Source organism: Somniosus microcephalus, chromosome 20, assembly GCF_052327205.1.
Source record: "Somniosus microcephalus isolate GS21.2 chromosome 20, FLI_Smic_1.0, whole genome shotgun sequence".
Lineage (NCBI taxonomy): Eukaryota > Metazoa > Chordata > Chondrichthyes > Squaliformes > Somniosidae > Somniosus > Somniosus microcephalus.
Window position 1 is genome coordinate 181,021 of NC_141006.1, and position 14,181 is coordinate 195,201.

The window sequence follows — 14,181 nt, forward strand, 5'->3', positions numbered from 1 at the left end:
CCAATCACATAGTTGGAAAAACTGTTTCAAAACAAGGTTACGTCCATATTTGTAACAATGCTAGCCCATACTTGTAACATGCCAATCTGCACTTGTAATGCGGACCAGCCTGCACTTGTAACATGCCAGCCCACAGCATGAGAGTTTACTGTAAAGTATACACACTCTATTTTCTAGAGTTCATGGACTGGACTGAGGAACTGAGAAAGGCTTACATCATAGAAAGAAGATGAGTTGCACTAAGTGTTTACAGTCAGGGTCACTCTAACTGTTAAAACTACGGTCATCTTCACGTTGGCAATTAATAGAAATGGTTTTCTTTCAGATCAGATCAATACAATGGAGCCGGCTGATTCAGAGGGAGCCACCAGCACTTCCACAGGTACAGCTCATTGTGTTACAATGTGGAGCCTTTTACTGTTGGCTTCAGAAAATGATTGAGTCCCAGGTTCACTCATGAAAGACTACCCTCCTCACTACACTGGGGAGGCAAGTGCCAGAGACACTGGAGAGGCTGGTGGAAGGGTGGGAATCATGGTGGTGGTGTAGCCCCACTTATCATTGCTTCAGACTTGTATAGAGCCGATATCTATCCAGTATAGAAAACTGCTCTTGGCTGCAGCCAGAACCTGTATCTTACCCCCGGGCTCAGTATAGCCCAAGCTCATTGTATATGGTGGGCCTGGCACTTGGCATGGGCCACATTCAGTAAAAGTTATTAAAATAGAAATAGATGAAGATAAACAATATTGGTACTTACTTACATTTAGATTTTACTTACTGCTACTGCTGCTCCCGATCCCTGGTTCCTCTTAGCTTGAACCATTGCCTCAACATTTGGAGCAAATAACTGGGCTGAGGCCTGTCTTCGATAAAACATGAGAACCGCTTGTCACCACAGAACTTTGTGCCCCAACCACTATTCCTGAAAGTGAATTCGACAGCCTCACCACTCTGTGTGAAGTGGTTTCTCCTGCCCTCTGTTCTAAATCTCTTGCATTTAATCTTGTATCTATGGCTCCTTGTCTTGACCTCTCAACAACTGGCTACAGTCTGTTTCTATTTACCCCATCCCATCTTTCATAATTTTAAACATTTCTATCATATTGCCCTGGAATATGTGTTGAATATGAGACAGATGATAAGAGAATGAACACAAAGTCAGAATGGACCCGAGACCGAGCCACCTACCAATCTGGTCAGGAATGCACCTGTCTTGTTTGACCTGTATTTGTGATCTGTTATACAACCACAGCTGGCTGTCTCAGTGATTGTTAGCGATAAGCCACAACCAGATAACACTCTCAGCTGCAGACACCTTGTAAGCATTATCTCTGGATGCTCCACAGTGGGAAGGAAACCTGTAAGAAGAGGGGAAATGAGGAGTCCTTCCTTCCCATGGCAATCTGCATGCTTTACTCTGTAACCTTTACAGTTCAAATAAAGTAACTCCCTCTGGGCTTTTTTCAAGGTTTCTTTGGATGACCTTTCCCCCACGCCCCCAGGTTTGGAGTGACTATTGACAACACAACCTGCCTCATCAGGGACAACACAATGTCTATTGACACCACAATACGACTCTGCATCAGGCTGTTGACAATACATGATTTAGGGTTAGAGGTTAGGATAGGGGTTAGAATTAGGCGCAGTGGTTAGGGTTAGGGTTGGTAGTTAGGGATAGGGATTAGGGTTTGGGTTAGAAATCACTATTGACAACAACATTGTCACTAGACACGTCTTTTTTCATTTTATGTTGTTTTTATCTTACACAGACGAGTCATAAAACAGCCTCATGATTTGTTCATTCAAGGAACCTTCCTTCTGGCCCGAGCCCGATTTCCTCCCTTCTTTCACATCTCTACATTTCTCACAGAAAAAGACATCATTGACATTAGATTTGGGATTTTGGGACAAGAACAGGCGGATGCAGGTGTTACACTGGTTACATCCAATCGTTGGCCTGTCTGAAAAGGGATTCTGATAAGGTTGCCCCATCAGTCGCTATCTGTTTCCACCATCATATCTTCATCCATTACCTGCCTTTTGCCCTCACTAGAGCTGGTTTCACCACTGTGACCATTTCTCACACTGAGGCTCACTGATTCCCATTTTATAGTCTCGGTGTAAGTGGTCCCTGGGTTCAGTCTCGGTGTAAGTGGTCTCTGGGTTCAGTCTCTCGGTGTAAGTGGTCCCTGGGTTCAGTCTCTCGGTGTAAGTGGTCCCTGGGTTCAGTCTCTCGGTGTAAGTGGTCCCTGGGTTCAGTCTCTCGGTGTAAGTGGTCCCTGGGTTCAGTCTCTCGGTGTAAGTGGTCTCTGGGTTCAGTCTCTCGGTGTAAGTGGTCTCTGGGTTCAGTCTCTCGGTGTAAGTGGTCCCTGGGTTCAGTCTCTCGGTGTAAGTGGTCTCTGGGTTCAGTCTCTCGGTGTAAGTGGTCCCTGGGTTCAGTCTCTCGGTGTAACTGGTCTCTGGGTTCAGTCTCTCGGTGTAAGTGGTCTCTGGGTTCAGTCTCGGTGTAAGTGGTCCCTGGGTTCAGTCTCTCGGTGTAAGTGGTCTCTGGGTTCAGTCTCTCGGTGTAAGTGGTCCCTGGGTTCAGTCTCTCGGTGTAAGTGGTCTCTGGGTTCAGTCTCTCGGTGTAAGTGGTCTCTGGGTTCAGTCTCTCGGTGTAAGTGGTCCCTGGGTTCAGTCTCTGGGTGTAAGTGGTCCCTGGGTTCAGTCTCTCGGTGTAAGTGGTCCCTGGGTTCAGTCTCGGTGTAAGTGGTCTCTGGGTTCAGTCTCTCGGTGTAAGTGGTCCCTGGGTTCAGTCGGTGTAATTGGTCTCTGGGTTCAGTCTCTCGGTGTAAGTGGTCCCTGGGTTCAGTCTCTCGGTGTAAGTGGTCCCTGGGTTCGGTCTCTCAGTGTAAGTGGTCCCTGGGTTCAGTCTCTCGGTGTAAGTGGTCCCTGGGTTCAGTCTCTCGGTGTAAGTGGTCCCTGGGTTCAGTCTCTCGGTGTAAGTGGTCTCTGGGTTCAGTCTCTCGGTGTAAGTGGTCTCTGGGTTCAGTCTCTCGGTGTAAGTGGTCCCCGGGTTCAGTCTCTCGGTGTAAGTGGTCTCTGGGTTCAGTCTCTCGGTGTAAGTGGTCCCTGGGTTCAGTCTCTCGGTGTAAGTGGTCTCTGGGTTCAGTCTCTCGGTGTAAGTGGTCCCTGGGTTCAGTCTCTCGGTGTAAGTGGTCCCCGGGTTCAGTCTCTCGGTGTAAGTGGTCCCTGGGTTCAGTCTCTCGGTGTAAGTGGTCTCTGGGTTCAGTCTCGGTGTAAGTGGTCTCTGGGTTCAGTCTCTCAGTGTAAGTGGTCCCTGGGTTCAGTCTCTCGGTGTAAGTGGTCCCTGGGTTCAGTCTCTCGGTGTAAGTGGTCTCTGGGTTCAGTTTCGGTGTAAGTGGTCTCTGGGTTCAGTCTCTCGGTGTAAGTGGTCTCTGGGTTCAGTCTCTCGGTGTAAGTGGTCTCTGGGTTCAGTCTCTCGGTGTAAGTGGTCTCTGGGTTCAGTCTCTCGGTGTAAGTGGTCTCTGGGTTCGGTCTCTCGGTGTAAGTGGTCCCTGGGTTCAGTCTCTCGGTGTAAGTGGTCCCTGGGTTCAGTCTCTCGGTGTAAGTGGTCTCTGGGTTCAGTCTCTCGGTGTAAGTGGTCCCTGGGTTCGGTCTCTCGGTGTCAGCGGTCTCTGGGTTCAGTCTCTCGGTGTAAGTGGTCCCTGGGTTCAGTCTCTCGGTGTAAGTGGTCCCTGGGTTCAGTCTCTCGGTGAAAGTGGTCCCTGGGTTCAGTCTCTCGGTGTAAGTGGTCCCTGGGTTCGGTCTCTCGGTGTAAGTGGTCCCTGGGTTCAGTCTCTCGGTGTAAGTGGTCTCTGGGTTCAGTCTCTCGGTGTAAGTGGTCCCTGGGTTCAGTCTCTCCGTGTAAGTGGTCCCTGGGTTCGGTCTCTCGGTGTAAGTGGTCTCTGGGTTCAGTCTCTCGGTGTAAGTGGTCCCTGGGTTCAGTCTCTCAGTGTAAGTGGTCTCTGGGTTCAGTCTCTCGGTGTAAGTGGTCCCTGGGTTCAGTCTCTCGGTGTAAGTGGTCCCTGGGTTCAGTCTCTCGGTGTAAGTGGTCTCTGGGTTCAGTCTCTCAGTGTAACTGGTCCCTGGGTTCAGTCTCGGTGTAAGTGGTCCCTGGGTTCAGTCTCTCGGTGTAAGTGGTGCCTGGGTTCAGTCTCTCGGTGTAAGTGGTCCCTGGGTTCAGTCTCTCGGTGTAAGAGGTCCCTGGGTTCAGTCTCTCGGTGTAAGTGGTCTCTGGGTTCGGTCTCTCGGTGTAAGTGGTCCCTGGGTTCAGTCCCTCGGTGTAAGTGGTCCCTGGGTTCAGTCTCTCGCTGTAAGTGGTCTCTGGGTTCAGTCTCTCGGTGTAAGTGGTCTCTGGGTTCAGTCTCTCGGTGTAAGTGGTCTCTGGGTTCAGTCTCTCGGTGTAAGTGGTCTCTGGGTTCAGTTTCTCGGTGTAAGTCGCCCCTGGGTTCAGTCTCTCGGTGTAAGTGGTCTCTGGGTTCAGTTTCTCGGTGTAATTGGTCCCTGGGTTCAGTCTCTCGGTGTAAGTGGTCCCTGGGTTCAGTCTCTCGGTGTAAGTGGTCCCTGGGTTCAGTCTCTCGGTGTAAGTGGTCCCTGGGTTCAGTCTCTCGGTGTAAGTGGTCTCTGGGTTCAGTCTCTGGGTGTAAGTGGTCCCTGGGTTCAGTCTCGGTGTAAGTGGTCCCTGGGTTCAGTCTCTCGGTGTAAGTGGTCCCTGGGTTCAGTCTCTCGGTGTAAGTGGTCTCTGGGTTCAGTCTCTCGGTGTAAGTGGTCTCTGGGTTCAGTCTCTCGGTGTAAGTGGTCCCTGGGTTCAGTCTCTCGGTGTAAGTGGTCCCTGGGTTCGGTCTCTCGGTGTAAGTGGTCCCTGGGTTCAGTCTCTCGGTGTAAGTGGTCCCTGGGTTCGGTCTCTCGGTGTAAGTGGTCTCTGGGTTCAGTCTCTCGGTGTAAGTGGCCTCTGGGTTCAGTCTCGGTGTAAGTGGTCCCTGGGTTCAGTCTCGGCGTAAGTGGTCTCTGGGTTCAGTCTCTCGGAGTAAGTGGTCCCTGGGTTCAGTCTCTCGGCATAAGTGGTCTCTGGGTTCAGTCTCTCGGTGTAAGTGATCTCTGGGTTCAGTCTCTCGGTGTAAGTGGTCCCTGGGTTCAGTCTCGGTGTAAGTGGTCCCTGGGTTCAGTCTCTCGGTGTAAGTGGTCTCTGGGTTCAGTCTCTCGGTGTAAGTGGTCTCTGGGTTCAGTCTCTCGATGTAAGTGGTCCCTGGGTTCAGTCTCGGTGTAATTGGTCTCTGGGTTCAGTCTCTCAGTGTCAGTGGTCTCTGGGTTCAGTCTCTCGGTGTAAGTGGTCCCTGGGTTCAGTCTCTCGGTGTAAGTGGTCTCTGGGTTCAGTCTGTCGGTGTAAGTGGTCTCTGGGTTCAGTCTCTCGGTGTAAGTGGTCCCTGGGTTCAGTCTCGGTGTAATTGGTCTCTGGGTTCAGTCTCTCAGTGTAAGTGGTCTCTGGGTTCAGTCTCTCGATGTAAGTGGTCCCTGGGTTCAGTCTCTCGGTGTAAGTGGTCTCTGGGTTCATTCTGTCAGTGTAAGTGGTCCCTGGGTTCAGTCTCTCGGTGTAAGTGGTCTCTGGGTTCAGTCTCTCGGTGTAAGTGGTCTCTGGGTTCAGTCTCTCGGTGTAAGTGGTCTCTGGGTTCAGTCTCTCGGTGTAAGTGGTCCCTGGGTTCAGTCTCTCGGTGTAAGTGGTCCCTGGGTTCAGTCTCTCGGTGTAAGTGGTCCCTGGGTTCAGTCTCTCGGTGTAAGTGGTCCCTGGGTTCAGTCTCTCGGTGTAAGTGGTCCCTGGGTTCAGTCTCGGTGTAAGTGGTCCCTGGGTTCAGTCTCTCGGTGTAACTGGTCCCTGGGTTCAGTCTCTCAGTGTAAGTGGTCCCTGGGTTCAGTCTCTCAGTGTAAGTGGTCCCTGGGTTCAGTCTCTCGGTTTAAGTGGTCCCTGGGTTCAGTCTCTCGGTGTAAGTGGTCTCTGGGTTCAGTCTCTCGGTGTAAGTGGTCCCTGGGTTCAGTCTCTCGGTGTAAGTGGTCTCTGGGTTCAGTCTCTCGGTGTCAGTGGTCTCTGGGTTCAGTCTTGGTGTAAGTGGTCCCTGGGTTCAGTCTCTCGGTGTAAGTGGTCCCTGTGTTCAGTCTCGGTGTAAGTGGTCCCTGGGTTCAGTCTCTCGGTGTAAGTGGTCTCTGGGTTCAGTCTCTCGGTGTAAGTGGTCTCTGGGTTCAGTCTCTCGGTGTCAGTGGTCTCTGGGTTCAGTCTTGGTGTAAGTGGTCCCTGGGTTCAGTCTCTCGGTGTAAGTGGTCCCTGGGTTCAGTCTCTCGGTGTAAGTTGTCCCTGGGTTCAGTCTCTCAGTGTAAGTGGTCCCTGGGTTCAGTCTCTCGGTGTAAGTGCTCCCTGTGTTCAGTCTCGGTGTAAGTTGTCCCTGGGTTCAGTCTCTCAGTGTAAGTGGTCCCTGGGTTCAGTCTCTCGGTGTAAGTGGTCCCTGGGTTCAGTCTCTCGGTGTCAGTTGTCTCTGGGTTCAGTCTCGGTGTCAGCGGTCCCTGGGTTCGGTCTCGGGGAGGACGCTCGCTGTCTTCACCTCCACATCCCAGTCCTTCACTCACCAGCTTTTGATCTCTTTCTCAACTCTTTTTTAAAAATTCGTTTCATGGAATGTGGGTGTTGCAGACAAGGCCAGCATTTATTGCCCGTCTCTAATTGCCCTTGAGAAGGTGGTGGTGAGACGTCTTCTTGAACCGCTGCAGTCCGTGTGGTGAAGGTGCTCCCAGTGCTGTTAGGGAGGGAGTTCCAGAATTTTGACCCAGCGACGATGAAGGATCAACGATAAACTTCTAAATCAGGATGGTGTGTGACTTGGAGGGGAACTTGGAGGTGGTGGTGTTCCCAACCACCTGCTGCCCTTGTCCTTCTAGGTGGAAGAGGTCGCGGGTTTGGGAGGTGCTGCCGAAGAAGCCTTGGCGACTTGCTGCAGTGCATCTTGTAGATGGTACACACTGCAGCCACGGTGCGCCGGTGTTGGAGGGAGTGAATGTTTAAGGTGGTAGATGGGGTGCCAATTAAGCAGGCTGCTTTATCCTGGATGATGTCGAGCTTCTTGAGTGTTGCTGGAGCTGCACTCATCCAGGCCAGTGGAGAGTACTCTTGCCTCGCCTCTGACCTGCTCTTGTTGCCACAGTATTTATGTGGCTGGTCCAGTTAAATTTCTGGTCAATAGTGACCCCCCAGGATGTTGATGGTGGGGGATTCGGCGACAGTAATGCCGTTGAATGTCAAGGGGCGGTGTTTAGAGTCTCGCTTGTTGGAGATAGTCATTGCCCGGCACTTCTGTGGTGTGGATGTTACCTGCCACTTATCAGCCCAAGCCTGAACATTGTCCAGGTCTTGTTGCATGCAGGCATGGACTGCTTCACTATCTGAGGGGTGGTGAATGGCACTGAACACTGTTCAGCCGATGTTTTTCGCCCCTTTTAATGCGGGACGAAGCGGGACCTCTCCCAGGCGAACACCCTCTGTTGTTCCATTTCCCTACTCCATCTTTTCTGATCAGATGTGCAATCATCAGGGAACATCCCCACTTCTGACCTTATGATAGAGGGAAGGTCATTGATGAAGCAACTGAAGATGGTTGGGCCTAGGGCACTGCCCTGAGGATCTCCTGCAGCGATGTCTTGGGGCTGAAATGATTGATCTCCAACAACCACAACCATCTTCCGTTGTGCTAGATATGACTCCAGCCACTGGAGAGTTGTCCCTCTAATTCCCATTCACCTCTGGAATTCAGCTCTTTTGTCCATATCTGGACCAAGGCTGTAATGAGGTCTGGAGCCGAGAGGAACCCAAACTGAGCATTGGTGAGCAGGTGCCACTTGATAGCACTGTCGATGACACCTCCCACCACTTTATTGATGATTGAGAGTAGGCTGATGGGGCGGTAATTGGCCCGATTGGATTTGTCCTGCTTTTTTGTGGACAGGACATACCTGGGCAGTTTTCCACATTGTTGGGTAGATGCCAGTTTTGTAGCTGTACTAGAACAGCTTGGCTAGAGGCACAGCTAGTTCTGAAGCACAAGTCGTCAGTATGACAGCCAAGATGTTGTCGGAACCCACAGCCTTTGCTGTATCCAGTGCGCTCAGCCGTTTCTTGATATCAGTTGAATCTAATTGGCTGAAGACTGGCTTTTGTGATGGTGGTGACCTCAGGAGGAGGCTGAGATGGATCATCCACTCGGCACTTCTGGCTGAAGATGGTTGCAAACGCTTCAGCCTTGTCTTTTGCACTCGTGTGTTGGGCTCCACCATCATTGAGGATGGGAATATTCATGGAGTCCCTCCTCCTCCCATTGGTTGTTTAATTGTCCACCACCATTCACGACTGCAGAGCTTTGATCTGATCCGTTTGATGGGATTGCATAGCTCTGTCTATAGCATGCTGCTTCCGGTGTTGCAGCTTCCCCAGGTTGGCACCTCATTTTTAGGTATGCTTGGTGCTAGTTTCCTGGCATGTTCTTCTGCAGTCCTCATTGAACCAGGTTTGGTCCCCTGGCTTGATGGTAGTGGTAGAGTGAGGGATATGCCGGGCCATGAGGTTACAGATTGTGGTGGAATACAGTTCTGCTGATGCTGATGGCCCACAGTTGTCCAGTTTTGAGCTGCTAGATCTGTTCTGAATCTATCCCAATTAGCATGGTGGTAGCGCCACACAACACAATGCAGGGTATCCTTAGTGTGAAGACGAGATTTCGTGTACAGTTCTAATGGACAGATGCATCAGCGACAGGTAGATTGGTGAGGACGAGGTCAAGTAGGTTTTTCCTTCGTGTTGGTTCTCTCACCACCTGCCGCAGGCCCAGACTGGTAGCTATGTCCTTCAGGACTGGGCCAGCTCGGTCAGTAGTGGTGCTACTGAGCCACTCTTGGTGATGGACATTGAAGTCCCCCACCCAGAGTACATTCTGTGTCTTTGCTACGCTCAGTGCTTCTTCCAAGTGGTGTTCAACATGGAGGAGTACTGATTCACCAGCTCAGGGAGGGCGGTAGGTGGTAATCAGCAGGAGGTTTCTTTGCCCGTGCTTGACCTGATGCCATGAGACTTCATGGAGTCAATGTTGAGGACTACCAGAGCCAATCCCTCCCGACTGTATACCACTGTGCCGCCACCTCTGGGATGGTGATGGAGGAGTTTGGGACATTGGCTGAAAGTATGATTCTGTGAGTATGACTATGTCAGGCTGTTTCTTACTGTTTTTCATAGCAGTTTTGTACAACTGAGTGGCTTGCTAGGCCATTTCAGAGGCAGTTAAGAGTCAACTATATTGCTGGAGTCACATATAGGCCAGACCAGTTAAGGATGGCAGATTTCCTTCCCTAAAGGGCATTAGTGAACTAGCTGGGTTTTTACGACAATCCGATAGCAGCTTTTTACTCCAGATTTATTTAATTAATTGAATTTAAATTCCCCAGCTGCCAGTAGGATTTGAACTCGCATCTCTGGATTACTAGTCCAGTAACATAACCACTGTGCTACCGTTCTCTGCATGTGACATTGGACAAGTGGTGTGATTACCCACCTGATCCCTGCCCCCTCTGTATTTTACAGCTCTACTCCATTCTCCACATACGTTTGATTTGTTTTTTCAGCCGATCAAGTCTCTGGTCTGCAGAGGATTTAGTGGGAATCCTCCGTAAGTTCCTATATGCCAGTCACTGTGGGTTGGATCCTGGTCCACACACTCAGCAGGGGCAGAAACTAGAAGGTGCAGAGTTTGGACTGTGAGGGGCGGCTACACTTAGAGTAACTCTCAGGCTGCTGAACAAGAAAATTATGTGAAACAGCCGAAGGCGTGACATATGCACGGTGAATGCTTGGGAAGCTCCCAAAACTCTCCCTCACTGGGGCTTTCCTCATGTCACGTCTGAGTGTGTTGTAGACTAATTGGCCCCGATTTTAACTCCTCCACCTGGTGGAAACTGTAATGTATGTACCTTTAAGGGGCGAACTACTTTTTACAGCTCATGTATACTGTAGTACTGGCAGTGACCACACCTGTATATAATGCTGAGTAGTAATCTGTACAGATCAGTTGCAGTCTGAGCCACGTTGAGTAAACACCTATTATACCGTTCTCCGCAGTCTGTGTCTTTTTATACACGGACGTAACAGAAACTGGGCAGTGGGTTGCAGTTAAAATGAGTTAAATGACTTACCGTCTCAAATCACACTACCTGCCTGCCGGGTCCCGATGTTAACCTGCTCTTTTGAGCAGGCGAGCAGGACACCCGACCCAAGCTGGCGGGGTCCTCTTAAAATATGCAGATTGGGCCCCAATCTGGTATTTTAGCCTGAGGCCTGAGTGGGGGAACAGTGATGGTTTCCCTGTCATACCAGACCTGTCGGGAGGGGGATTGTGGGCCAGAAGAGTCCCAGCGAGGCAAGTTTAAATTTACCTCCAAGTTCCTCTCCAAGTCACACACCATCCTGGTCCTTCATCGTCGCTGGGTCAAAATCCTGGTACTCCCTCCCTAACAGCACTGTGGGAGTACCTTCACCACACGGACTGCAGCGGTTCAAGAAGGCGGCTCACCACCACCTTCTCGAGGGCAATTAGGGATGGGCAATAAATGCCGGCCTTCCCAGCGACGCCCACATCCCATAAACGAATAAAAAAAATGAGGTTTCCTTGTGGGGCAGGAGTGCTCTTCTGGGTTAAGCAAGGGAAACTTGAGCCTCCCTTGTCCCAGGCTTCCCCCCACTCCGCCAATTGCCTTTGCCCCCAAACCCCCCCCCCACCCACATTGTACCACTTCCTAACTGCTGGATCCTGTGGGTCCCCGGTGCAACCTCCTGCTTCAGGCTCGTGTGCACCGTACCCACCCTGCCCCAATTCAAATTGGGGCCAATGATAGAAATTGATTGCCATCATTAGTCAACAACTCCATTATCGTTGTTTCATGCGACTACCAGGATGGTTGAAGGAGAACTCGATCACCCGTGATCTTTTCTCGTCTGGAACTCCCTACATGAAGAAATACCGTAGGGGGAAGCTGGGACTCTTCTGGCCCACAATCCCCCTCCCGACAGTACTCGGCCAGAAAATACATTGCTGTGTTTTTTTTTCCAAATTTAGAAAAACAATCGGCTAATTTCTTGCTTAAATTCATGCTGCGAATTCTATCCTGCCAGGGGCCACCATCTTTTGTGTGTTTTTGTCACTAGACTTGGTTTTGCTGCAGGCCTGGGCCCCCAGAAGCCTCTCTGTTGATTTCCATTTAAAAGGCTGTTTAGCTACAGAGCAGAGGAGCCAAGACCCCTCTGCAGAGTGACTGAAGGACGGGCGTGAGCTGAGCACTCAAGCCCGACAGGAAAAGTGCAAGTGACCGGAGAGAGAGCGGGAAAAAGTGAAGCTGTGATTGGAGGATCAGGGAGCACGAGTGGGGAGGGGTGTGTAGGGAACTCAACATGCGGCAAGATGCGGATCAGCGGAGGAGCTCTGGAAACTGCTCCGAGGCCCCGTGAGACGGCTCCGGGACAGACCGAATTCCAGAGCTCTGAATTCAGCTGTCAAGGTTTCAAGGGGCACTCGGGGAAAATTTCTCACTGAGGGGCAGTCTGCGGGCCGGGTAAAACTGTTTGACAGGCTGGAACCGGATTGAACCCACTGGTCCAAGCAGACGACAAAGTCCAGCCACCCTGTGACACTGGATGGTTTTAGCTGGGCTGCCGGGACTGTATTGGACTCCAAGCAGCTATTAGCATATATTACAATGTTGGGAGTTTATTTGAATCATGGAATCATAGAATAGTACAGTAAAGAATGGGGCCATTCGGGCCATCGAATCTATGCTGGCTCTTTCGAAGAGTAATCCAGTTAGTCCCACTCCCCCTCTTTCCCGATATTCCTGCAATTTTTTCTCCTTCAAGTATTTATCTAATTCCCTTTTGAAGGCTACTATTGAATCTGCTTCCACCGCCCTATCAGGCAGTGCATTCCAAACCTTAACCACTCTTTGCGTAAAAAGATTTCCTCATGCTGCCACTGGCTCTTCTGCCAATCACCTTACATCTGTGCCCTCTCGTTATTGACCCTTCAGCCATTACCCTATCTAAACCCTTCATGATTCTGAACACTTCCATCAAATCTCCTCTTAAGGAACCATCTTCAATGCTAGCGCTTCCAATATGTCTTCCTTTTTCCTCCGCCAAGGATTCCCCTCTACCTTGGTCAACATGGCCCTCGACCATGTCCGTTCTATTTCTCACACTTCTGCTCTCACCCCTTCCCCTCCCTCCCAGAACCATGATGGGGTTTAATTTGTCCTTACCTTTCACCCCACCACCCTCTACATTCAATGGAGCATCCTCCACCATTTCCACCACCTCCAGCGTGATCCCACCACCAAACACATCTTCCCCTCCCCTTTCAGCATTCCGTAGGGCCTGCTCCCTCCGCGACACCCTGGTCCACTCTCCTTAATCACCCCCTCCCCTTCCCACGGCATCTTCCCGTGCAAGCGCAGGAGATGCAACATCTGCCCTTTTACCTCTTCCCTTCCCACTGTCCAGGACCCCAAACACTCCTTCCAGGAGAAACAGCGATTTATTTGTAGTTCTTGAAATCTAGTATACTGTTTTTGCTGCTCACGATGCGGTCGCCTCTACATTGGGGAGACCAAACGCAGATTGGGTGACCGCTTTGTGGAACACCTCCGTTCAGTCCGTAAGCGTGACCCTGAGCTTCCGGTCGCCTGTCACTTTAATTCTCCGCTCCACTCCCACTCTGACCTCTCCCTCCTCGGCCTCTTGCACTGTTCCACTGAAGCTCAGCGTAAGCTTGAGGAACAGCACCTCATCTTTCGATTAGGCACTTTACAGCCTTCTGGACTCAACATCGAGTCCAACAATTTCAGACCATAACCTCGGCCCCTATTTTTCAGCTGTTGATGATTCTGCCATTCCCATTTACACCTTTCTAGACTCATCTTTTGTTTCTTCACTTGTTCCATTTTGCCTTGCACCATCATCCCTTTTGTCTTTGAATCTCTCCTGCCTTCCACCCTATCACAGACCTTCCCTTTTGTTCTTTCCTCCCTTCGCCCCTTTCCCTGCCCCTACACTTGCTTAAAATCTGTTACATTTCTAACTTTTTCCACTTCTGATGAAAGGTCATCGACCTGAAACGTTAACTCTCTTTCTCCACAGATGCTGCTTGACCTGAGTATTTCCAGAATTTTCTGTATTTATTTCAGATTTCCAACATCCGCAGTATTTTGCTTTTGCATTAGTGTTTGGCTCACTGCTACCTCTCTTCTAGGAATGCCCACCTTGAAGAATCACAGAATCACAGATACCCCACAGTGCAGATAGAGGCCATTTCGGCCCACCGAGCCTGCACCGACACATATCCCACCTGATCCCTGTAACCCCACATATTTTAATCCCCCTAACACTAAGGGTCAATTTATCATAGCCAATCAACCTAACCCGCACATCTTTGGACTGTGGGAGGAAACCGGAGCACCCGGAGAAAACCCACGCAAACACGGGGAGAATGTGCAAACTCCACACAGACAGTCGCCCGAGGCCGGATTTGAACCCGGGTCCCTGGCGCTGTGAGGCAACAGTGCTAACCACTATGCCACCGTGCTGCCCAATATCCCACCCTATCCCTGTAACCCCACGTATTTAATCCCCTAACACTAAGGGTCAATTTATCATAGCCAAATCAACCTAACCTGCACATCTTTGGACTGTGGGAGGAAACCGGAGCACCCGGAGAAAACCCACGCAGACACGGGGAGAATGTGCAAACTCCACACAGACAGTCGCCCGAGGCCAGATTTGAACCCGGGTCCCTGGCGCTGTGAGGCAACAGTGCTAACCACTATGCCACCGTGCCCCCCTGCTTTTCTTTCTGATGGGATTTCTGTTTGTCTCTTTTACCTTATTCATCTTCATTGCTTTCTGTTTTGCTTCTCGTGTTTGATCAGGTATCTACCAAAACTCGCCTTCACAGCCACATATCTTTCCTCAGCAACTGTCTCCGACTCCGACTTATTCCACGTGGATTCCAACTGAAATTCCACCCTTCATGTTTTGGATCCAACAGGATTACAGATATATCCAAGATA

At 50.6% G+C, this 14,181-nt stretch overlaps 1 protein-coding gene across 2 annotated transcripts in view; it reads left to right on the forward strand.

Moving 5' to 3' along the window:
• Nucleotides 1-297: 297 nt before the first annotated feature.
• The window catches only part of LOC147103016 (nuclear GTPase SLIP-GC-like), a 425,066-nt gene continuing 411,182 nt past the window's right edge, over nt 298-14,181 (forward strand). For both annotated transcript variants that reach the window (XM_085962284.1, XM_085962285.1), the window contains exon 1: nt 298-382. In XM_085962284.1, coding sequence (XP_085818410.1) covers nt 340-382 — 43 coding nt within the window. In that variant the 5' untranslated portion in view covers nt 298-339. The remainder of the gene's footprint in view (nt 383-14,181) is intronic.